The sequence below is a fragment of the Tachysurus vachellii genome, chromosome 7 (assembly GCF_030014155.1).
Source record: "Tachysurus vachellii isolate PV-2020 chromosome 7, HZAU_Pvac_v1, whole genome shotgun sequence".
Classification (NCBI taxonomy): Eukaryota; Metazoa; Chordata; class Actinopteri; order Siluriformes; family Bagridae; genus Tachysurus; species Tachysurus vachellii.
Window position 1 is genome coordinate 18,364,297 of NC_083466.1, and position 24,550 is coordinate 18,388,846.

The window sequence follows — 24,550 nt, forward strand, 5'->3', positions numbered from 1 at the left end:
TTAGATCATTTACATTTACAATTATGGCATTTTGGAAGATGCCCTTATCCAGAGTGACGTACATCTAATTCATACAACTGAGCAAAAGAGGGTTAGGGGCCTTGCTCAGGGGCCCATTGGTAGCAGCTTGGTGGTCCTGGGCTTTAAGCTCACATCTTAGATGAATTAGATGCTTGTCACAGACTGAATTAGCTATTAAAATGAGACATCATTGCACCAATAGTGTTGTGGTGCTGTCTCGATGATGAGGAACTACTATTTATAAACACGCACATGCTAGGGGATATTTATTAGATATTTGTGCCAATGTTTTTTGGCTTTTGTGAATTTTTATATGTATTGGAACTATGAGCTTACCATGTTCAATAGCATCTCTAAAGAGCACCAGATTCATTGGGACAACTCCAGGGGTGAGGTTATAGTCCTCCAGTTGAGACTCCATAAAACCTTTCAGAAATTTAAAATCCAGCAGATCTTCATACACATGTGGCTCCTTTAGAAAATCCCCTATAAAACAGAAAACATCCCCACACAACCGACTTAAGAATCAGAATCAAATCCATCTCATTTTTGATGTTTTTTTAATACTGTGTAAGTTTGATATGACTGAAATATTTGTTTATTCTGTGCAAACATAGCAAACATTCAATTCATATATGCTATAAGACATCTGAAACATTTGTTTATGCTTCTACCCGTTTATGAAATCCCAAATAGGACAAGTACATACCAAATATAGGCGGTTGTTTGTTGGGACAGATGCTGTGGTACGTGAGATCAAACAATGAACCCAGTTTCTCACTCAAAAGCCCAACAAATGCCTCCATATCTGCTTGATCCACAAGCCGATCTGAAAACACCCTGTACACAGACACAAACGGTAATCAGCTGAATGTTAACATTGGGTGTATAACTGTAAACATGTGTGTTTATACTTTGACATAATTACCGAAAGCATTCGTGTATCCAAAGGCGTGTGATGCTCTGTTTGGTGTCATGAAAGTCTCTATGAGATCGTAGTAGACCTTGGAAGACCTAAAGAAGAAAGATAAAGACAGTTGCAATGATTTAATGAGATATTAAAATAACACTAGACAATAATGCACTAAACAAAGGAACATATGTTGTTTGCTAGTTCATAAAATAATTCATATTTCACCTTGGAGATGTCTCTGAGGTTGAAGAGGTAGTGTATTTTAGCAGGAGTGGGTAAGAAGCGGGCAGTGATGGCGTAGTACAACTCCAGTGTAGCCTGAGTCAGAACATTTCCTATGGGCTTAACCTCTTCCTCAAACTCCTGCAGCTTCTGGTTTATCATTGTTCCATAGATACGTGTGATTTGAGATTCCTAGAGACAGAGAGGGGGGGATACACTTGTTGAGCAGGGGGATACACTTAAAATAAAGACGTTCAATGGATCAGAAATGATCGCATTTAAAAATGACAAAGAGAGGAGTAGAAACATATGAGAGAGCGAGAGATGATTGATGTGTGTGTGTGTGTGTGTGTGTGTGTGTGGGGGGGGGGTGTTCAGCAAAGAATACATAAAGAGGAAAATGCATGTGGGAGATAAGGTAAGGGAATAGAAAATGAAGTGATATGGAAAACAAGCTAGATGATACTTATACCAGGGCATGGTAAGTCAGACGGACAAATTGGAAAAGATTAGATGAAAATAAATGTTAAACAGGATGTGTGTGTGGGTGGGTGGCGAGGTGGTGGCAGGAGGTGTAGTTGAGTGAGCTTGCAGATTGCAAGAGGAAAATCAGAACTGAGCAGCAATCAGTCAGTCAGGAGTCTTTTTATGCATTCTGCCAAATCAGAGAGCCTCCAGTGTTCCTACTCTTATCATTTAATCATTTTCATTGCAATTCTGCCCGAGCAAGATGACACTGAGAATGATAATGAGCAGAATATAATATCAACAAAGGGACAGCTAGGAGCAGGACACACACAGGTTCAATTACAAGACATATTTCACAAAATAAAGCATTTTATGTTTGGATTAAGTGTTTAAAAGTACACGTGTTGTAAATGAACAGGAACAAATTAATTAGGGCTTTTCCTGTTTTATATTAAATCAAAGGACTCAGTGTGGAGTTCCATGTGGAGGCTTACTCACCGCCGGGAATGTCATGTTGATGAGATTGAAGCGGCTCTGCAGGCGGCCTGATATGTGAGTCCTCCCTCCACCAGGAGGCCCCATGGAGGAAAGCAGAAACATGCCCTAAAACAGAGCAACAAAAGAGAGCAGATGGAGTCAGGGTGTGCACACAGTCTTTAAAGACTCCAGCCAGATGATATTTCCTTTGTTTTCCTGCTTCCTACTGACCTAAAACAAGTAAACAACAATTCTCTGAACAGTCATTTCAGAAGCTCTGTAAAAATGACACCTTTAAGCTGCATGCTTGATGAAACTGTGCATATCACTCCTTGCAAAAGGCAGAAATGAAATACTGAATAAGAAAAAACGTTCCCATTTTTCTGCAGCTAGTATTTTAGCCTTAACTTAGTCTCTTGTTTGTGTTCAGCGGTATTGCGGTGAGAATAATGAAACGTCAGAGAAACCAAATTTAAAAAAATAAGTATTCGTGCCAGAAGTTTGATTGAATCAGAATAAATGCAAAATGCTTAAATAACAACCAAATAACAAACAGAGACAAAGAAGTACATCTAACCGGTCATCATTCTCTCCGGTCTCTTACCTTGATACAAGTTTGTGTTTGCTTCTGCCGATCATACCAGAAGCCATAGTCGATCCAAAGACGAAGCAGCTCCAGAGGGGGCTGAGAACCAAAGGTGTCCACTGCTGGCATGTTCAGATCATCCAGGAAAGCCACCAGCTTCTTCCCTCCAATAGGTATATATACACCTTTTGTGCGTTTCTCCACTCGAGACTCTATGATTGCCTGCACATTGTTTGAAGAGGTCTAGGAGAGGGTTGTACAGAGAGTTAGACTAAGAGGAAAAACTAAAACAAGATTTAGAAAAGATTAGGTGGCCATAGCAAGAGACAAACAGATGACACATAGAGGCAGTTTTGGCTGGTCATGATATTAGAAGGGAGGGCTGAATCGAATCAATTAGTATCTTGCCAATGCCACTATTAGGACTGAGTAATACATTATATCCTGAGGTCTCTTCAGTGGAATATTAAAAAAGTTGCAGGGCAAAGTATTACAGACAGGCAGATAAACAGATGCAGTCCTGACTTTTTTCAATTCTGTAACGCTCTACTGGGTACATGTCATGTTTCTTCTGAATACTAAACACTGTAAGCAGAAAATATGTAGCTAGTAATACACCTCATTAATGTTCATTACACTCACTGTATTTAATAATTATACACTCTATGTAATATAGGTAACTGTATTTTGTGTGTGCTCTCTGAATCATTGCTGTTGGACTGCAAAATATTAGCCAAAATGCACACAGTAACTTGGGGGATTTGACTTTCTGTAAATCACATGATATAAATGCTGTTGCTAAGCTGCATATACTGTATCTACCATCTGGGCTACATATAAACCAGCCCCAGCCTCACTTATTCACATTACTCTGTATATAGTTGTACTTGGTTCCACAAAAGTCCAAAACAATCCACTTTAAATCATAAGTAAATGGCAAAAATATCCTACAGCACTGCTAGCAAATTCATAACAGACATCCTTTTACAGAGACTTAGCAAAAGTGAGCAGAGATTGGCAGGCTATATAATAACAAATGATGATGATGATGGCTCAAATTGTGGATGATGGTGGTGATAATACAATGTGCCTCATAGATACAAGCTTCCAAGTGCTGTCTTCAGCCTGGGCTGTAATAAACAGTAGCTGACTCAGCTAATTGCAGCTAACGGAGTGGAGGACTGTGGGAATAGATTGGGCATAAAATTGACATCCACTCTCTTTTTTAAATATATTCCCAGCTCTGAGGTGAGATGACTCAGGTAAAATATAAGTCTCTGAGTGGGTCAGATTGACAGTCAGTTTGAGACAAAGGCAACACATAGAAAGCTTCATCATATGCGGTGCATGACCAAATTATTAGTATTATCATATCGTATCACTGCTGAGGTGCTTGAAGGTTCTCAAGATGAATGAATGAATACATGAATAAGTGAATTTCAACATCTGGTGGGAGTGTGTGTGCAATTGTGCCCTGTGATAGACTGGCATCGTGTCCAGGGTGTACCCTGCCTATGCTGAGTCTCCTGGGATAGAGTCCTGGTTCCCTGCAACCAAGTAAGATAAGCAGTGTAGCGTGTGGATAGATGGAACAATTGGTAGGTACCTGAGAGGACATATTGATTGTAAGCATGGCCCATTTGGATGAATCCAGGCCTTGCAGAACACTCTGGGCAACTGAGGTCTTCCCTGTTCCCACAGGACCTGTCAGCAACACTGGGTTCTGACCACAAATGAGAGCATTGACCAGGAAATTATATCGCACTGTGTCCACTGTAGGAACCATGATCTTGTAGAATGGAGCACTGTACAGAGAGAGAGAGAGAGAGAGAGAGAGAGAGAAATTGTGGATGATTTATTTCTATCAGGTTAGTTCTTGCTAAATTTCTCCTTCTAAAAGTCATATACTGTACAGAGGAAGCTCTAGAGAACTGGAAGTCACTTAGTATAAGAAGTGAATAGGAAGCAGAAAGCCCAGAAATATTTTAAAAGTTAAAAAAGAAGGACAGAAAATTTGATGGAGGGTAAAAAAATAACGGGTGAAAAATAAAGTTAGAAAGCAGTAGGGATTGAAGAATGGTTGAAAATGGAGCTGAGAATGTGGACTAGAGGAGAATCTGGGAACTGAGCTGAAAAAGTTCCAATTGAGGGGCTGAAAATTGAAAGATATAATAAGGCAGAAAGAGCAAGAAAAGGGATGAATTAAAAAAAAAAAAAAACTGGCAGCGAACAAAGCATAGGACAGAGTAAAGAGCCAAAAAGACAGAGGGTGATGAAGCGAGAGAAAGACATAAAGGCAGAATGAGAGACAGACAGAAAGAGCGAGAGAGCGAGAGTGAGAGAGAAAGCGCGAGAGAGCGAGAGCGAGAGAGAGAGAGAGAGAGAGCGCAAGTAATTAAGAAACGTAGAATAGAGCAGATGACTCATAAGTCTGGGCAGGTAGCCACTGAGGAAGAGTGCAAGTACCTCATGGGCTTGGAAAAACAGGCACAAGGTCATACAGCCACTTACTTGGAGTTATAACGCCAGCCTTTGTTCAGCTTGTCCTCAAATGACGACCAGCTTTTGTTTTTAATGTCAACATAGTATTCATAGATGGTGTCCTAATAAACATGTAAATAATATATGATTTCTTCAGTAAGTTCATTATTAAAAGAACTATATATTTGTTTTAGATTATAACTATATTGAGTAAAATACTTTCCACAATAAACCATTGTGTGAGTATGTTGGTGTTCTAAATATATGTAAAATATCACCTTGCTAGGAAAGGTGCCCTCCATCTGTCGTAAGAACTTGTCCATCTTCTTACGTCCATCCTCGTCCACGGCTGCACAAACAGACCAGATCAAGCTGAAGATGAACCACTTCTCTATCATGCGTCCATAGTTCTCGGTGTCAGCTGGGTTCAGCTGGAGGGGAAGAGGAAACTGTGCATATTGAATCTATGCATGGCTTGGGATTTGCTTTGTACTGTAGGTCCATTGCTTACTACACACTAATCTACCAGTCACTACTGATGATTTACTAAAGTTCGTAGGAAAAGATGAACTTGAACACATCACAAAGACAACCAACACTTACTCTTGTGTATAGTTATTGCATTAAAAAAAAATCCATAATAGTGGAGAGCATCAGTCTTTTTTCATATGAAAAGAAAAACAAAGTGTTTATGTCATATCTTATTAAAACTGTTGAGAATTTGGATGGAGCCAAACAAATCTACCATTTTACAACAAGGTGTTGAATTTAAGCTACAATAAAAAAACAGAAAGTTTGAGCTAATGGTCAGCTTAAAATACTGATTGGAAGGTTGTGAGTTCAGATCCCAGCTCTGCCAGGATGCCATTGTTGGGCCCATGAGCAAAGCTCTTAACACTTAACTGCTCAGTTCTATAAATGAGATCAATATAACTTGCTCTAGATTAGAGCATCTACCAAATGCCTTATATGTAAGTACTACATGAGAGAATTCCTTTTTTCCTAAGGCGTGTTTAAAAATGTTTATTTGAATTGGGCGACAATTTAAATGTTAATCATAAGGAAGCAAAACTTGAATAGAACTTGCTTACTGAGCTCCAGTGTTTTCTTTAATTGAGAATTGTGTTCATTAGGTAAAAGTAGGCAGTGTAGGTATAGTGATCTCACCCCATTTTCAGGACTGGCCAATGAGTCGTAGAGTCTGCAGAGAGAGATGACTCCATTCAGCTCAGTGATTGGCACCAGCTCCTTACAGTTAGCCTTCTTAAAGCTTATAGTCTTCTCTATGTATTTGTCAAACAGGCTCTTCAGATGATCTACCTCTGCCTACAGAAAGTGAAAGAAATATGAGAAGAGGACCGTTTTCATATAGCTATTAGTCTCAAGACATTCTAATAAAGAAAAAAATGATGGCTTGATTAGTGTTTTATTGAACCTTCTCCCGCTTAGCAATCCAAGACTGAACAAAGGGCTGCCATCCAAGGTCTGAGTAATCATTATACACCATTCCGCAGCGGGACACTGTTGCTGGAGACGCCACCGCCAGATCTTCCACCTCAAACAACAGGGACACCTACAGTGACACACACACACAAAAAACACACACACACACATTGAAACTAGGTATTCTGGTAAAGTAATTATTTTTAACAGTTGAATTTTTTTTCTGTTTAACATCCTGCAGCATCTTTTAGTCTAATCTTTACCATATTTGTATCATATGTATCAGTTCTAAAGGATATCAATTTAGCACAATCCCCATACCGGCAAAAAAAGAGATCAAAATACATATCTAATAGAAATCTAAAGGCAACTATTCAGGCAGTCAGTAAATTATGTCAAACATTCTCCATTAAAAGACATCTGCAGAGTTCTTAGTTGGTATGATTTATTCTTACAGACGTGGGACTACATTTCCAAAGGGAAGAATTTCTGATTGCGTCTAATAAATGCATTCAGGTAGGTCTAATTGTGCATAAATACCATATGCTCATCAAAGTGTAAGTAACCCCAATTACTTTTTTATTGTGCTGCTCCAGTACTAAAACGTTTGTCTGGGGGAAAAAAGACTGGAGTCTTGCTTTGATATAAGGGAGGTGAACAAGTGAGAGATAGTGTGACATGCTTTATATGTAAGTTCATACCTGTTCAGGCATGGAAATTCTCTCTCCATTAATAAGCGTGAGGACTTTATTGTCGTCCATCACTGAATTCATGCTTTCAATCCACAAGGTATCCACTGGACCATCAAACACAATCCACTTCTCATCCGACTTCTCATCTGAGGGACAGTTCGGAAATAAAGCAAATATGTATAATGTGCATCATTACACATTCTCTCTCTCTCTCTCTCTCTCTCTCTCTCTCTCTCTCTGTTTTTATCATCCACTATCACAAATATAGACAAATGAATTCGTAAACATGTCTTGCTATCTTCAGTTTTCTCTCTATTTTCTTGTCTCTTTTTTATTCCTTTTCTCACACACTTGTGGCCTTTTGGTGAAAAAATTTTTCTAGTTTTCTTCCTTTCCCTTCATCTGACCATGTGTGTCTCATTTACCAACCCCATAACAACAACCACACAGACATGCTTATACTTATACTCTCTCTCTCTCTCTCTTCTCTCTCTCTCTCTCTCTCTCTCTCTCTCTCACGCACACACACACACACACTGACTGACTGGGTAAGCATGTAACATCAAACCTGTCACACACAGCTAAAGAAAGTGTCATTTCTGCTTTGGATGATCTCCTTTCTCCAAGCAGTGAGGAGGGGAAATAAACAAACAAAGATGAACAGCAACATATGCTAAACATATGGAGGCACTGCAATGCCTGATTACACCACTCAAACATAAAATTCCTTCACACCAAGACCTACACTGTAACAAGACACAAACAAAACCATGAAAGAAACTCAAGAAAACTGCTGCTGGAAACAGACAACAAAATGTGCAAATGGAGCAAAGTATATAGATTGAACTCAAGTAGGCAAAAAAAAGTTAATTGACAGGCATCAAAAACTAAAGAAGAGTCCCAGCTCCACAGCTTGGCATGGTAACCTGTGCACGTTTGGCACATGGTGCTGGAAACAATGCCATCAGTCCACTCGCAGTAGGACAGATAAAAGTGGGATTGACCACAAACTCCTGATGGAGAATGAACAGGTTTACAGAAAAAGAGAGAGAGAGAGAGAGAGAGAGATGATTTGCAGTAAAGGGAAAGACACTGAATCATGAGGGACACCACAATGAAATGAAATGCAAGCCACAGGGGCCCACACAGTCAGACAGAACAGCGAGAGAGGGATAGCAACACAGAGAGAGAGAGAGAGAGAGAGAGAGAGAGAGAGAGAGAGAGAGAGTGTGTGTGTGTGTGAGAAAGAGAGAGAGAGAGAGAGAGAGAGAGAGAGAGAGAGAGAGAGAGAGAGAGAGAGAGAGTGTGTGTGTGTGAGAAAGAGAGAGAGAGAGAGAGAGAGAGAGAGAGTGTGTGTGTGTGAGAAAGAGAGAGAGAGAGAGAGAGAGAGAGAGAGAGAGAGAGCTACATCATGTCACTCATCAACAGTAGCTGGCTTGCTGCAATGGAGAAAGAGAAAAAGGCAGCAGGGAAAGGGGATCTCTTTTGCACTGACAGTCCCATAGGAGCTGAGCTATGCAGCACACACACTCTCCTCTGACAAACACACACACACACACACACACACACACCATCCTACCCCAGAATACTGCGGTTTCTCCATTCTGCAACAGACTGAGGGAGACAGACAAGAAGGGAATTCGGAAAAGGGAGAAAACTGAGAGGTATTTCGGCCCACATTTCTGCTCACAGCAGGACAGAATATTCTGAAGAGAACAGAAATAAGTAGACACAGTAAAAAAAAAAACCTGGCTCAGAGAAAAATGCCAAGAGTGACATTTAATCCGATCATCCCATGACCCTGTCCATCCTTAAAAAAAAACAAAACCATGTCTAATGTTATAAATACAAGAAAGACATCTGTTGATAGCAACTGCTCAGTAGCTGCTGTAAAGAACTGCAGAGAGGCAGATAAAGTAAAGAGGAAAACATAATTAGTGGAGCTTACAGAGTCATGCTGAGTTGACATAACAAGAAAAGAGAAATATCGTCAGACACCTTCTGGGCCCTGAGACGGGAACAGGCTAATGCCATCTCCAGTCAGCCTGTGACCGGCTGTTCTTTTGTGTGTGCCCATGTGCGCATGTGTGTGTGTGTGTATATGTGTGTGAATGTGTTGTTGTGAGGCTGAGCTTAAAGGAAACAGAATGTACACCACCAATGTGAGGTTGTTTTCCTCAGCCCACACGCATGTGTCAGCCTCAGTGCAAGATATCGCAAGAGCTGATGACACAGTTATATGCTGCGCACACACACAAACACAGAGTTTCCCTAAGCTTGTAGGTGATCAAAGAAAGAAAGGAAACATCCGTTTTCAATAGTTGTATAACTAGAATAACTAGACATTTAAAGAACAACTGTATAAAATGTAATAAAATGTACCTAGGTTCATTGAGTTTACATGGAAATAAAGTGTACCTCAAAGAGTAGCAACTAAATATTAACAGTAGACACTGGCCCTATGCTCATAGCTGGCCTTTTCTGGATCAGGGACTGACTTCAGTCCAGTCGTCAACGGTGTCCTCTGACACCGACTTGTACAGATTTCCTACCATTCATTCATCCTATTTAAAAAAAAAAAATCATGCAGCTCATATTCTTCTTGCTTTTAAACTTCATTGTTTGACAAATATTCTGCAAGTGCTAGGTGTATAAAAACAATTATAACTGATAGCCCTATACTGCCTTAGTGGTTAGCACGTTCGCCTCACACCTCCAGGGTTGGGGGTTCGATTCCCGCCTCCACCTTGTGTGTGTGGAGTTTGCATGTTCTCCCCGTGCCTCGGGGGTTTCCTTCGGGTACTCCGGTTTCCTCCCCCGGTCCAAAGACATGCATGGTACGTTGATTGGCATCTCTGGAAAATTGTCCGTAGTGTGTGATTGCATGAGTGAATGAGAGTGTGTGTGTGCCCTGCGATGGGTTGGCACTCCGTCCAGGGTGTATCCTGCCTTGATGCCCAATGACGCCTGAGATAGGCACAGGCTCCCCGTGACCCGAGGTAGTTCGGATAAGCAGTAGAAAATGACTGAGAGAGAGAGAGCCCTATACCGCAGACCTGCTTATCCTCTTCCATCTAAAACACACTCAACAGTACCTGCACATGCAGTTCTCATAAGCGAGGACAGAACGCCGTCGGTCCACTCGTTGGTGGAGAGGTCATATTCACCGTAGAGTTCTCCAAGACTCACTGCCTTGGGGTTCAGTGGACATTCCTGTGGAGTCATAGGTTAAAGGTCAGACCAAAAAAAAAAAGGTACAGGTGTCAATTAAAAGGAGGAGTAAGTCAAATGAGGGATTGAAAAATAAATGGAGTTGAAATGTCAGATAGGGAGTGGCTGCTGGAATGAGATTTTGAAGAGTAAGTGTGAAGACAGTGGAAGAGGTTTGTGTGTGTGTGTGTGTGTGCATTTGTGTGTGTTTGTGTGAATCATAGCATGTAGCGGTGCTGAGGACAAATAATGAGGAAACTGGAAGCGGTGATATTTCAATGGTGGGACAGAGATGGCTTCCTGAAATAGATTATGCAAAATGAAAAGGTGTTGAGTCAGACTTAAAAGAGAGAAGTCAGGCAAGTGGGAAATTATGTGGATGGATAGATAGAAAGATGGATAGATAGATAGATAGACAGACAGACAGACAGACAGACAGACAGACAGACAGGATGAGAGAAAACCCTATGAAGAAAAAGCAGCATGTAAAAACTGTGAGATTTTGTGTCACAGAAGGAGAACAAGCTGGGCCATAAAACAGGGAGTGAAATTCATGAAGGGTTAGACACACCACAATGTTGAGGTAGACAATAGAGAGCAATAAAAACAAGAAAGTGCATCTCCTGGATCAAACACACACACACACACACACACACACATCATTAAAGGAAAGATTTAAAAAAAATCACCAACAGACTGAAATGCATGCTTTTAAATCTGATTTATAATACATGTTGATGTTCTCCCTCTATAATCATGCTTGAGGTGCAGTCAAAATCAATCACGTCACAAATTGAAAAAAGCTCTAACCATCTTATTGCTCACTGCAAAGCACATAAAACAAGGGTGAAAAAAGGGCCACTAAGGGAAAATGTAATTATACATAATTGTAGCCTCTGATAACTGGATTGCACACATTCCTCAAAAAGGCATGCACAAGAAAACATATTATCACAACAATGTGTTGTAAGTGCTACCAATTATGGTGCGCTAGAATATGAAGCTCTGTGGTTTTATCAAAACTCCACCATGTTAGCTGTAAGTCGGTGGAGTGCTTTTGTTCTGTGTTAAGCATCCTGAAGAGCACAGCAATACCTGTGGAGAGCGCCTTTGATGACTGTTGTTTTGGTGTCAGGGATGCGAGACGATGGTGGGTTACAGCACTTGCTAACGGTGGCTTATTTTCATACTAATGAATGCCTTAGGATAGCCTCAGACAACAGCCGCTTTAGAAGGAGCTCTGTGTCAGATCAGTGCTTTTTCTTTGGCATTAAATCGTCTCATGTTTGAGATAATGAGATCGCAATATGACTAACTTATGTTGTGCTATTGTTGGAGTGAGCATTTGTCTGGGATAATGGTTGAGCTTTGAAACGCTTGCGCTGTATAATTGATATTTATATTCATGGAAATTTGGAGCTTGCGATATTATTCACATATTTTTGGATTCCTTAATTTAACTGGAAAACAATTAAGACATTTCGAGAGTAAATGTGTAAAGTGTGTTATTGTGACATGTTATTTGATGGTGTGCAAACGAGCAAATTCTTTTTCATGCTTTGTGTATGCTTGAGCACTTTGTATTTTGTTTCCGCAATCAGTGTGTTGTTGTTAGATATCAGATGATGAAAAGCAATAAATTAACATTTTCAAAAAACACAAGCAAAGGCCTAGAATAAAACTGAATTAATGCTGTATGTTAGATATGGGTGTAATACAAAACGGGCAGTGGACTTTTAACAGTCCTTAAACTCACATGGACAAGGTTGAAGCCAGGTTCGCCTTTGCGATTCAGGGTGCTCAGGGTGCTCTTTAAGGTCTGCCAGGTGACTGATTTGCCACTGCCCGTCTTGCCTACGATCATGGAAGAGTGACGTGAGTTCTTGGTTTCGTACATCTGAATGACTTTGGTCAGGGTGAAGGGAGTGACCTGCAGACCGCTTTGTCGAAGCTCTGCTTCTATTGTTTCTCTCAGCTACAAAGAAAGGAATCACACATGTAAAACCTACACAACCACACAGTAGCTAACAATCATACAGCAGATAAATAAGTTTGATAAATAAACAATAAACTCTATCATCTACTTTAACGATTCCTTAAGAGGATAATAGAACTGTACAACATTATTACTTGAATCCCAAACTGATCAGCAAGTACAAATGAACCGGCAAAAAATATGTCTCAAACTTAATAACCATAAACAATCCCAGCACCCCCTTGAGTGAGACACACACTCTTCAGAGCCAGATTACTACAAAGGCATTAAAGCACTCTACCTCTAATTCAATCCCTCGCTCATTTCTTTTTTTTTACCTCATTAACCGTGTACAGAAGCATGAAAAGTAAAGAGATCAGAAGCATCTTAGCAACAACGCATTAGCATTAAGATTCGAGGGTGGAGCTCTTTGCTTGACATGACACTGCAATGAAAAATTTCCCAAAGCAAAATGGACAGATGAGAGCAGACGGTGTAGGGGAAAGTCTGCTGTCACCGTATGCATGTTCCTATGAATGCAAATTTGTGTACGCGTGTGTAAATGTGAATGTGGCTACATACTGGTCCTCCACCTCCTCTCTCACACACTTGATTGCTGCTGATGCATGCAGCAGTTGCTGCCTGTCTAGGCTTGAGCTGTGTAGGCGATGAGACACATACCAAGCAACACATCTGCATTGTGCTGCATATCTGCTGTGTACAGTACACTCACACACTAACCTGGTACACAAATGAGGACCTGAGGCATGTCCCAAATAATCAGACATACATGTGACTCCGTCTTTTCTCAAACTAGACATGAACTGCTTTGCTGATCACTACACAATTTTTAAGATAGAGAGAAACATCCATTTTTGAGAGAAAAACATCCTCAGCAGCTTAAAGTAAGCTCAGAAGATGCTGGGCATGCCATATCACATGACAACATACAGTACTGTATACCGACACGTCTGTAGAAGCTAGAAATGTAACAGTCATCTTACTCGATACAAACTGATTCTTATCAAAGTGATCACCTAGTCATACCTTGCCATAGTCGATGGTGGGTGTCTCCACAACAGGAAAAATGTCCTGGATTATTCCATTAAACAGTGGGAGGTCAATGGCGGTTAGTTTAGCAATGTTCATGTCCTTCATAGACATGAGCAGGATCTGGGTTAAAAAAACAAAACAACCATTCTCAGACCTATACTCTAGACATAACTTTAATTAAGCATTAAAAGAAACTGCTCCTATATCACTATATGACATAATGTGTGTTGGCATAATGTGCTGTTATGTTCTTTTTGTGCCTCTCTCTTTTCTTTATTATCAACATAAGGAGCAAAAGGTAGTGGTAAATCTGTGGAATAACATTTACTTTACATAAAGAATATTTTCCAGCATGATCATTTAAAAGAAATCCAGAAAAAGAAACAGAAGTAAAGTTTGTACTCAGGTAGATGAGAGGAGTCTTTTTAAAGGTTCCTTTCAAGTTCGGTCCTCTTTGATACATTTTTTATCATAGCCCATATTCCCAACAGGGTGTAAAGCGTTAGTTTTAGTGCTAAATTTCTATCAACAGTGACACACATGCGTACATATACAAACAAGGCACTTTTGGTAAAGTATGAATAAGTCACTACAGGCCCGGAAGTGTTTTTGTTGTTTCGTGTTTTCTGTTTGCGTCCAGTGTTTTCTATGTGTGAATATGTAACTGTTGTGTATGCATTGCAACCTCTTCATCTGCGACATCAGGACAGGCTCTGCGCTTCTTTCCAGCGTAGCGGAGCAGAGAGGTGAGTGCACGCAAGCCAAAATCATAGTGATCCTGCTTAGACAGCTGCTGCACTGCCAGACTGTAGAGTGTGAACACTTTTTTAGCTAACACCTGAGACACACAAACGGATGGGGTAAGAAAATGATGTGAGAGTATGTAACTGAAGTGGAAATAAATTGAGATGCAAAAAAAAAAAAAGAGTATTTCTAAAAGGATTTGTGTTACTTTTCTTCAACGGTGAATGGAAATCAATAAAAGTCACAGCGAGACAGTGAGAAACTGAATCATAAAGGTATATCAGTGACAAATTAGCACATGATCTCAAAATGTGAGAAGCTGAAAAAGAAAGGATTACATTTTGACAAAATGGAGTAAAAAGACAGAAAGCAGGTTTTTGTGCTCTTATGTGGAAATGGGGGTGAGTCTACAGATGTGTCCGAGACAGAAAGCATGCCTTGCTGCCTGTACTGTTACATAATGTCTTAGAAGACAGTGCTTCAGTAACTAAGAAATTACCTGCAAATATCTGTAAATTGTTTGAAATGAGCCTCCAAGGCAGCAATACATCATGATGTTGCCAAGATACCTACATAATGCTTTCTAGCCCAAAGGGCCTATTAGGCTGGATGCAATAAAGTAATTACATGACTGCTGAAGATAACAGAGTGAATGTTGTTTGAATATACTAGCTATTCTAATCAGAATTAAAATGTTGTTCAAAACAATTACATATATCTTGATGTGTGCCTTTAAATCCATACATTTAAAGTACATTACAAAAATCACTGACATTCATATATTGACATTTTTCAATTTTTTAAGCCAGATAGCTAAAATAAGCTACCGCAACAGGATTATATTTATATATATATAAGTTATATTTAAACCTTGAATAATCCTCCATGTTAACTCGACCAGATAGTGATGTTTAAATTCATATTTGGGCTCAAAGAAATGCCCATCTGTCCCACTTAAATATACCACCCCCAATCTGCAGTCCCTCCTCGGCTGTGAGGCAGAGTTGTGCATACTGAGGTAAATGGACCATGTTATCATCTGTGTGCCTTATTACCTTAGCCACCAGACACACTATCTACAAACATACACAGACACACAAACAGCTCATGTTACTGTAAATTTGACTGTTTTTCTGCTACAGACATGATTAAACATATTTGGGACGTGTGTTATGCTTTGGTTATAATAAGGGTAACTCATTTTCCTTAACACTCACCAACAGTTAGACAAAATCTCTCACCCTTCCAACACAGGTAGCACAAGCTCATGGCTCTCTGGAGAGCACACTCCACTATCTGTCATGGCTCATAACACCAGACCTCTACACTTCAGTGCAACAGGGCTAAGAAACAGCTCCCTTTCTCCTTCCTGTTCTCCTGAATTTCTTTTGCTCCATCTTTCTTTACCTCTTCGTCATCTATCCTCTGCATCTCAATATCTATCATTTTCACTCTCTGTCTCTTAGGTGTTATAGTCAGTCGAACTCACAATCCATCTGACATGACAAAACATTGATATGTCCATTTCCTCCCATTTGCAGAGGTAATAGTCCTCTGAATAGCACATAATAATACAGGGATTATTGATTGTGTAAGGAGACAGGGAACAGGGGACAGAGTGAGAGTGGGCTTCTGTGTTGGGTAAATAAACTCTCATACTGACATGCAGGGATCTGTGGAAGACATGATGCTCAACCCTGTACTGCTGCTCTTAATCTCAGGTATATTACATGTTATTCCAAGTACAATCTCCAGAGCCCCTCTCCCGCTCTCTGCCAGCTAACTGGGCTTGTGCACAGCCCCAACAAATAAGGCTTTTCCATTAGGACAATGTTTGCTGGAGCAGGTGGGAGCTCTGAGTGGATTTTCTGGGTGGGATTTTGTGCCTAGCAGGCCATGAGTGTGTGTGTTTTGGGAGCTGGCGTTACACGCAATGTGTTGTTGAGCTTTGTCAGTCAGGCATTTTGCACATGCACCCACCTATACACACAGACACAAACACACTCACAGACATGCACACAGAGCATGCATGCTGTGTGCCAGCAGTAAACCAACAGTGGACTCTGCCTCCTGGTGTATGTCTGTGAATGTGTGTGTGACTAGACTCATCTGTGTTTGCCTATCTGATTCAATCCCCTCCAGCTCCAAAGCCGAATTTAATACCAAACACTAACCTTCTGTCCAGCTCCCTCTCTGATAATGATCTAATTCTATTCATGATCTTTAGGCCTCTCTTACAGGCATCCTATAAAAAGTGGATTTAGTAAATAGCACTAAAATAGCAATTATTCACAGGATCCTTTTTTCTCTATCCCTCTCAAGGTTATCCTTCCAACCAGTGTACCTTATTCACCTCTTCCCCAAAACTATCTGGTTTATCTAAATGATCCAGATAAACTCCATAAACGGATACAGGAATATGAAATGCATATAATGGTAAGACATATGTAATCTTTTTTAATACTATTATATTTAATTTTAGAGTACTGAGGAAAGGAGGCTTTTTGGAGATCATTTGTAAATGTATATTTGTATCCATACTGTATTTTTAAACATGTACCCCATGTCCTAGCAAAGAAAGAAAGCACCAACCCCTAAATACCTTGTCACATTTTGTCTCATATATCTACTGTCATTTCTACAGCACCACAAACCATATTTTGGTGTGAAAATGGACTCACAATTTTGCCAAAGATGCTTTTAGCACCTATAATAAGATCAAGGGGGTGGTCACTGATTATTGCAATCAACCACCTATTCTAATTTATTAAGGCTGATAGTAATTGCTACCTTTGTGAAAACCTGTGACAAGCTGGTGTTATTTTCAACACAAACATGGCTGAAACAATCAGTGTCTAAAGAGACATTTTTCAAACAAGCATTTAAGGGGTTTTTTGGGTTGCAATGGTGGCTGGGGGGGTGTCCTTTATTTTCTTTACCAGCATATGACCCACCAAATCACCCTATAAATCTATTAGTGGAAAACAAAAATGTACTGAAATAGAAAGCAACAGCACCCTGCAGTTGTTGAAGCCTTCTCCAAACAGAGTGATCTCGGCAATCAGGGTTGAGTCCGGAACAACCATAGAGATTGGCCTAAACATGGACTTCAGATTATCAGGCAATTCAGTACGACCAGCATAACCTAGAGGACACACATACACACACAAATACAGATATATCATAGAAATAACACCATAGATTAAATCAAGTTTTTTATAAAATTACAGAATAAACATGGCTTCTTATCTACACTGTTAACAATAAATTTCCATGAGCATTATTTACCAGGATTCATTGTGATGAAAATGCCACAGGACCAGACCAAGCCGATCTCCTTGCCCTCGAAGATGAAGTTGGTGAATCCTGCAGACAGTGCTGAGAGGATGAGCAGGATCTGCTGTGCCACTACTGACAGCACCTCAATGTTAATGCGGTTAAACTCATCAAAACAACCCCATGCCCCTGTCTGTAAACAGACAGACAGACACACACACACACACACAAACACACACCCAAACACACACTCATTTAGTACATAATCTGTAAACTTCATTATGCTATGTGTCAAGATAATTCCTAATATATTCTTGATTATGCTATGTTGCATTTATAAAATGCTTATACAGTATTTATTACATATTAATAACATGAACCTGAGCAAGACCGGAATACATGCGCCCCATGGATTTGTAGTCCAGACCGTCAGAACAGTTGACCACAATGACATACATGCCCAGACCTTTGCCCAAGTCTTTCACTGTCTCGGTCTTTCCTGTTCCTGCAGGACCTTTAGGCGAGCCACCACGATGCAGATGCAAAGCTGTGGTCAGCGTCATATAGCATCTATAGAAGATATCACTCAGTATTATTCACTCTGCTTTCAAGTCCTTCCAAGAGCATTTATAGACAAACTGGTACACCAAGAAGTGAGAACAGTACATTTAGATACAGTTTTCTTTAAATTATCAACCAGATCTTTTGTTGATTAATTTACAGTAGCTTCTTCCCTCTCAAATACATACAATGTACAATCCAAATGGTTTAATATATACAATACACAAAGAATTTTTAACGCAGTATAACAGCATGTTGTGGCTGTTCTCAAAAGTATTTTAAGTTTAAGAGAATTTCATTCATACAGAAACATCAACACACACATGCCTCAAGATACACACACACACACACACCACTCAAAGACAGACACTGTATGCCCATTCTCTATGTCCTTGAGTGGGTTTAGGATGCCATGTGCTCATCAACATAAGCCAGGATTAGATGTTTCCTTTCATTTCATGGAAGATCGTTTTGCAGCTGCGCTTTTCAGTGCTATTTTACTGTTTCTAAAGGATGCAATAAAAATCAGCCATTGACTCTTGACTCTCACTTCCCATGTGAAATCCATGAATAATTGATAGTAGGGAAGAATCTTCACACCCCCATTGTAATGCTTGTACACCAAATCCCAGAATCCAAGAACAAAACATGTCTGTCCCTCTTTATTTTTTCATCTTTCTTTTCGATCAAATCAAATTTGAAAGGTGTCAAAAATGTCTTAGGATTTGAATATTGCCCAAATGTGGTAAATAATTCTCTCTCTCTCCCTCCCTCTCTCTCTCCCTCCCTCTCTCTCCCTCTCTCTCATTCTCAGATAAGAAGGTTCATTATCGCGCTGTTACAGATTTGCTCTGCTGCCATTGTCAGCTTTCCATTGAGTCTCATTTCAGCTCATAATATTACTGTTAACATCTATGAATGTTAGCTCATGCTGACCCTAAAGATCATTAGTAATAAGATGTAATGTTTCTGAATCTGTAGATAGCCTTGATCTGTGGCTGAAATGCTAATGATTATTCAGAAAAAGATGTCACAATAACAATTTTGCAGTATTCACATCATCAGTACCATTAACTACAGAACAATAAAGTATCTATAATAAAATGAAACACCACAATATTCTGATGAACATAGTAAATATACTGAATCAACTGATAAGGTACATGTTGCCTTGCACCTATACTAACTGTCTATTTTATCTGGTACACATATCTGTTAGTACACCATACCTCAGAGGTAACAGACCACTATAGGCGCTGTGTGGCACTGTTATGAATCTATCATGAGCAGTAGGAATTGAGTGCAGGTCTTACAAAATATAGCTATTATTCCATGCACCATGTTCTCTGTCTCTAAATCTCTCACTAGTGTCTGACTACTTGAATATGGTACAGTTTCTGATCTGTTTTGGGTGGTAGACCACAGTATAGTTGATGGACTACAGCTGTAACACTGGCATGTTTAACAACCTCATGTCAGTGGTATTGCTGTGCTAAGAGCGGTCTACCACCCAAATAGTCTTCAGAAGTCCCCTGATAGAGATGGCAAAGATGGGATGACATATTTTGTATAGCAACCAATGGACTACTATTGACTGTAATTGGGTATGTGTTCCTAATAAATTTGCCAGTAAATGTAGTTACAAAGCAGAGCCTCAGAGTGAATTTAAAGCACCCAATAGAAAAATGCAATATTTACCTTACATTTGGCAGAAACCCTTATTTACAGGGACTTACAGTTTATCTCATCTATTTTAATACAACTTGCTCAAGGGCCCAGAAGTGGATGCTTGGTGAACCCGAGCTTTGAACATCTGACCAGAGGTCCAACACCTTCACCACTAAGCTACCACATCCCTGACACATCTAACACAAAAAATGTGAGTACTGTACACTAATTTAGTGCCCTAAATGAGTATGATATAAAATGTATTTTGCTTATACTGACCACAGCTTATTGTGTGGGTGAGCAAATGCATAAAACGACTTTAGGAAAACTCCTCCCACAGCAGTGGCAGCAGTGCACCAAAGCAGCTTAAAACAGGAGCAGGAAGGCCATTAGGCCCCAGGGAACCCAATAATGCTTCAGCTCTCAGGCCAGCCAATGTTACCTTTCATAGGCGAAAACAGATATGTTGCCATAGTTACAGTACCTGTCGGTGAGAGGGGTGATGACTAAGCGGCCTGAGTTGCCCAGGTACTCATAACCGTACTGGAAGTGTGTATTGGTCTGTTTGATAACACAGTCATCCTCCTCCTGCGGACACACATGCATACAGATGGTGCTTTGATTAGTTTTTTTTTTTATACTCACTAAAATAGGTATACAAGTAATAATCCTTATTTGTACAGTACTATACAGCAATATTACAAAATAACACGAACAATTCAGCACATGAACCGATTAAACCACAATTAGTAAGTCAAATCTTTGAATTTATGAGTAACATGCAAATAATAATGATAATAATAATTTCAATCATGAACTATGATAAAACAATAATAAAAAAATATTAATTAAATAATACCACTAACAGGCTATACATGTTTAAATACTCTATATAGAAAAAAAACCATAATATTTTATGGGGGTGTTGTTTGTTTGCAATCTCCATCCACTTTTTCCTCCTCATTCTATAATCAAACACTCTCTCTCACCTTATCCCAGTAGAAGCGGAGCTGACAAAGCCAGTCGAAAGCATTCATGTCACAGGAGCCGGCTTTGACTAATTTATCAATGACATCACGGGCATGGACTTCTACTGTAACCAGGGCCACAATCTTGAGGCGCATGATTTTGGACAGATTTCCTCTTATGGCGTCAGAGTAGCGATGCAGCATGGACACCTACAATAGACATATGACAAAACGTAACACTTGATCTGCTCTGTAATACTGCACTGTGTGACACCCATGTAGTGGTGCAATATTTATGATTATGTCATGAACACTTAGATCTGATGCAGTTTTGCCTTTGTTCTGATATCCGTTAAATTAGTGACCTTGAGTCTGAAAACTAGTTAAGTCAACACAAACAAAGGCAAAGACATCAGTCAGTCATTGTGCTTGTGCCACAGGAAATCAATCAGTGTGTTGGCAGGAAAACACCCATGAGAGTCACTTATTTAACCTGTTTTTTCTTCATGGATTTTAGTGCTGATTTGTCTGCCATCTCTTTGCATGCAATCAGGGATCTAGTGACATCTGTGGTCCACTGGATCTGGCTAGCTGTTATCAGCATCTGCATGAAAAGAGTGTACATTTTACATTTTCAAATGTACAAGCACACACTTGTGTAGACGGACATGTATAAAGTCACTCACCTGCCCAGGCCAATCTTTAACCCACTTGTCTCTTTTGTCTTTCATCTTTTTGAGAGCCACGTTGCAGTTCTTCAAACAATCCTTCAGAGTAGCGCGCATGGCCCGCTCAATATCACACAACCATGCCTACAAACACACACACACACACACACATTAACATATATACATACATACTAACAAGAAGCGATCCAAGACAGGATATACACCAAATGCCCAAAAGTATGTAAACACATGACTATCACAAGCCTATGTGGGCCTTTTTCTCATCCCTTTACCACAAAGTTGGACACAAACAACTGTATGCAGTACAATTAAAATTTCCCCTCAATGAAATTAAGGTCTAGTGCAAACATATACCAGATTGACAAAGAAAGTCCATAAAGATAAGGTTTGCCAAGGTTAGTGTAGAAGGACTCACTCAGAGCTCTGATTTCAACACCAATTTAAACAGTTTTAAGATAGACTAGAGAGGTGACTGCAAGCCAGGTCTTTTTGTTCAACATAAGTGGTAGACCTGACTATTATTCTTGTGGCTGGATGAGCACAAATCCCCACAGCCATATGCCAAATCTGGTGAAAAGCCTTCCCAGAAGAGTGGACTAAATATATAATGAGATATTCAACAAGCACATCTGGATGTAATTGGTCAAGTGTCCATATATCTTTGGCCATGTAGTGTATTACTCCTGTCTGTTACTCGAATTACTACTTTCAATTCAATGTTTATTTATACCTAAACATTAAACTGGTACTTGGCCGAATGAGATCTAAACATGTTTTTCTTAACAAGCCTAAGTAAATTACCCAGATTCAACATTAAATAAAGTTATTCATTAAATACTGTAGTATAGAAATGACCTAAATTTAGGGTGACTGACTGAAGTGAGTCTTCTGTAAATCTGAGTAAAGCAGCAGTCATACTGGTCTTTTCACCCTTGTCAGTGTGGTGCCAAAAATATAGCAGTTTTTGGATGGTCCTGGTATTATATGATTTGGAAGAAATGTAATGGTAATATGAGCTAGATTAATGTTTTATTTTTCGTAACTGTGAGCAACAAGCTGACACTAAGAAAATAGTGTAGCAAAAGTCCAGTGCTTCATGTTTCTCAGAAAAAAAGATACCACACTCCACCCTGTTCATTTTCTGCTGGCTCAGACTTCTGTGGTTTGCGAATTCTGCCTCATCCCCCATTTAATCTCTTTCCTCATTTCAGTCTGAACGCTGCTAACGCATGTGTTTGCCGTAGCAGTGTTCTGAGCTCACCTCCACTGGCCCCTCTAGAAGAACAGGATGAGTGAACTCCACAAACTCCCCTTCAGCAGAGAACATCCCAACAGCCTCAGACTTCGTACCGCTGAGTCCCGTCTACACACACACACACAGATTAGTTATTGTGAGTATTCTTGCTAAATTGTTCTCCACATGTAATAGGAAGATAATGAGGAAAACCTCTCTAATCATCTGGAAGTTTAGTGTGTGGGTGCACCTTGTTGATGCGCAGGCTCTTGATATTGTCGAAACATTTTTTAAGGTGAGGCTGCACTGCGTTTGGGTTGCGTGATTGGCCCAGGATCTCTAGCAAGTCATCGTTGGACAAGAAGTAGAATCGTGGAAAGATCTGTCTCTTGGTCTCCAGATACATATCTAAAGACTTTTGGATTTCCTCCAGCTTACAGTTCATCTCAGACAATTTCTCAGATAAACCTGCCAAAGAGAGGGAACAATTAATGAGCTGTGCTCGCTTTATGTCTTTCTTTCACTTTCTTATGTCCCTTATAACAACACTATGTGCCCTTCTTCTCTTTTACCAAACGCTACTGAATTATATTATAGAGTTTTTATTTCATTAATTTGATTATCTGATCATTTGTGGACATATTTTTTATTTTTGTAGAAATTGGCAAAGAGAGGACTATATGAATATATGCTACATATGTTCTGACATCTTTTTCCTGAAGAACAAAGTAGTACTTCATCTGATCATGAATATTGGATGAGTTAATAAATGGATTCGCTAGATAGTTAAATACAATAAACTCTATATGACAATTTGTATATCAAACTTAGCTGTATGTCTTTCTAGAGCAGAGTGTAGAGAGAATAGAACCCTAAAAATGTAAAGTATTTTATTCACATGACCCTTCTCCTTCCATTTACAAACTGCTGTGCATGAGCATTTCCAAATGTGATGCAGCTCAACCCTTTATTCTAACCTGGGTGCTTTGTTCCTCTCAGAGCATTTTTGTCCTCGTTTAGTCGGTTCATGATGGTCTTCCAGCTAGAGTTGATGTCATCAAACTCAGCAGACTCACGTGGCAGCTGCTTACGAATGTCCTCTCCCAAAAAGATGTTCTGAGAGAGAGTAAGAAATGAACAGTGAAAGGAATCACAGGTGTGTATACAAAGACACACATACACAGGATATTTAGTCTGACAGCTACTATGCTTTTCCCATCTATGCTAAAAGAACAGCTGGATCTGAAGTCTTGCCCTACTTTGCATGTTTGTGCAATCATGTTAGATTGTGTATTTTTGTTTATGTATCAGGCCGGAGGTACTGGTGTCATGGTTAATGTAGCACTACAAACCTGCTGTTCTACCTCTGCAGATATGGGGCTTATTTATGGAAGCAAGGAGCAAGTGAGGTCTGTATAAGTGTGAGCTCATCCTTAATCAGCAAAGTTTCACAGATGTGCATATGTGTTTGTGAATGCCTGGTTAACCACTTGATCTCGTTTACAACAAACAATATGCTGGAGAGTTTGAGAACATACTGAAAATACGCAAGACTTTTGGGTAGCTCTTTTTAAGAAAAACAAGACCTATAATCTTTGTGTAAGAATGTTCATACTGGAAAATGATGTGTGCTGCATGTTCATGTATGATATATGTATATATATATATATATATATATATATATATATATATATATATATATATATATATATATATATATATATACACAGTTGAGGCCAAAATTATTAGCCCCCCAGGAATTTTGGAACATTTTCCTAAAGATCTTTCCAATTTTTGTAGCATTGATAAAACTTGATATAATCAAACATTCACCAGTGCTATTTAGTAGCTTTTGGTACATTTTGAAAT

The 24,550-nt window shown here is 39.6% G+C and overlaps 1 protein-coding gene across 1 annotated transcript in view; it reads right to left on the reverse strand.

The window, feature by feature from the left end:
* The window catches only part of dnah2 (dynein, axonemal, heavy chain 2), a 119,874-nt gene that overhangs the window by 31,066 nt on the left and 64,258 nt on the right, over positions 1 to 24,550 (reverse strand). Inside the window, exons 28-53 of the mRNA XM_060875481.1 lie at positions 23,659 to 23,797; positions 22,932 to 23,149; positions 22,709 to 22,810; positions 21,445 to 21,570; positions 21,252 to 21,362; positions 20,780 to 20,968; positions 20,275 to 20,378; positions 17,942 to 18,131; positions 17,574 to 17,754; positions 17,303 to 17,430; positions 14,227 to 14,379; positions 13,536 to 13,661; positions 12,270 to 12,488; positions 10,399 to 10,516; positions 7,313 to 7,449; positions 6,604 to 6,741; positions 6,336 to 6,494; positions 5,447 to 5,599; positions 5,199 to 5,290; positions 4,294 to 4,492; positions 2,706 to 2,930; positions 2,123 to 2,227; positions 1,160 to 1,348; positions 950 to 1,035; positions 731 to 861; positions 358 to 507 (exon numbers count right to left, since the gene is read on the reverse strand). Of these exons, the coding sequence (XP_060731464.1) occupies positions 358 to 507; positions 731 to 861; positions 950 to 1,035; positions 1,160 to 1,348; positions 2,123 to 2,227; positions 2,706 to 2,930; positions 4,294 to 4,492; positions 5,199 to 5,290; positions 5,447 to 5,599; positions 6,336 to 6,494; positions 6,604 to 6,741; positions 7,313 to 7,449; positions 10,399 to 10,516; positions 12,270 to 12,488; positions 13,536 to 13,661; positions 14,227 to 14,379; positions 17,303 to 17,430; positions 17,574 to 17,754; positions 17,942 to 18,131; positions 20,275 to 20,378; positions 20,780 to 20,968; positions 21,252 to 21,362; positions 21,445 to 21,570; positions 22,709 to 22,810; positions 22,932 to 23,149; positions 23,659 to 23,797 (3,868 nt within the window). The remainder of the gene's footprint in view (positions 1 to 357; positions 508 to 730; positions 862 to 949; positions 1,036 to 1,159; positions 1,349 to 2,122; positions 2,228 to 2,705; positions 2,931 to 4,293; positions 4,493 to 5,198; positions 5,291 to 5,446; positions 5,600 to 6,335; positions 6,495 to 6,603; positions 6,742 to 7,312; positions 7,450 to 10,398; positions 10,517 to 12,269; positions 12,489 to 13,535; positions 13,662 to 14,226; positions 14,380 to 17,302; positions 17,431 to 17,573; positions 17,755 to 17,941; positions 18,132 to 20,274; positions 20,379 to 20,779; positions 20,969 to 21,251; positions 21,363 to 21,444; positions 21,571 to 22,708; positions 22,811 to 22,931; positions 23,150 to 23,658; positions 23,798 to 24,550) is intronic.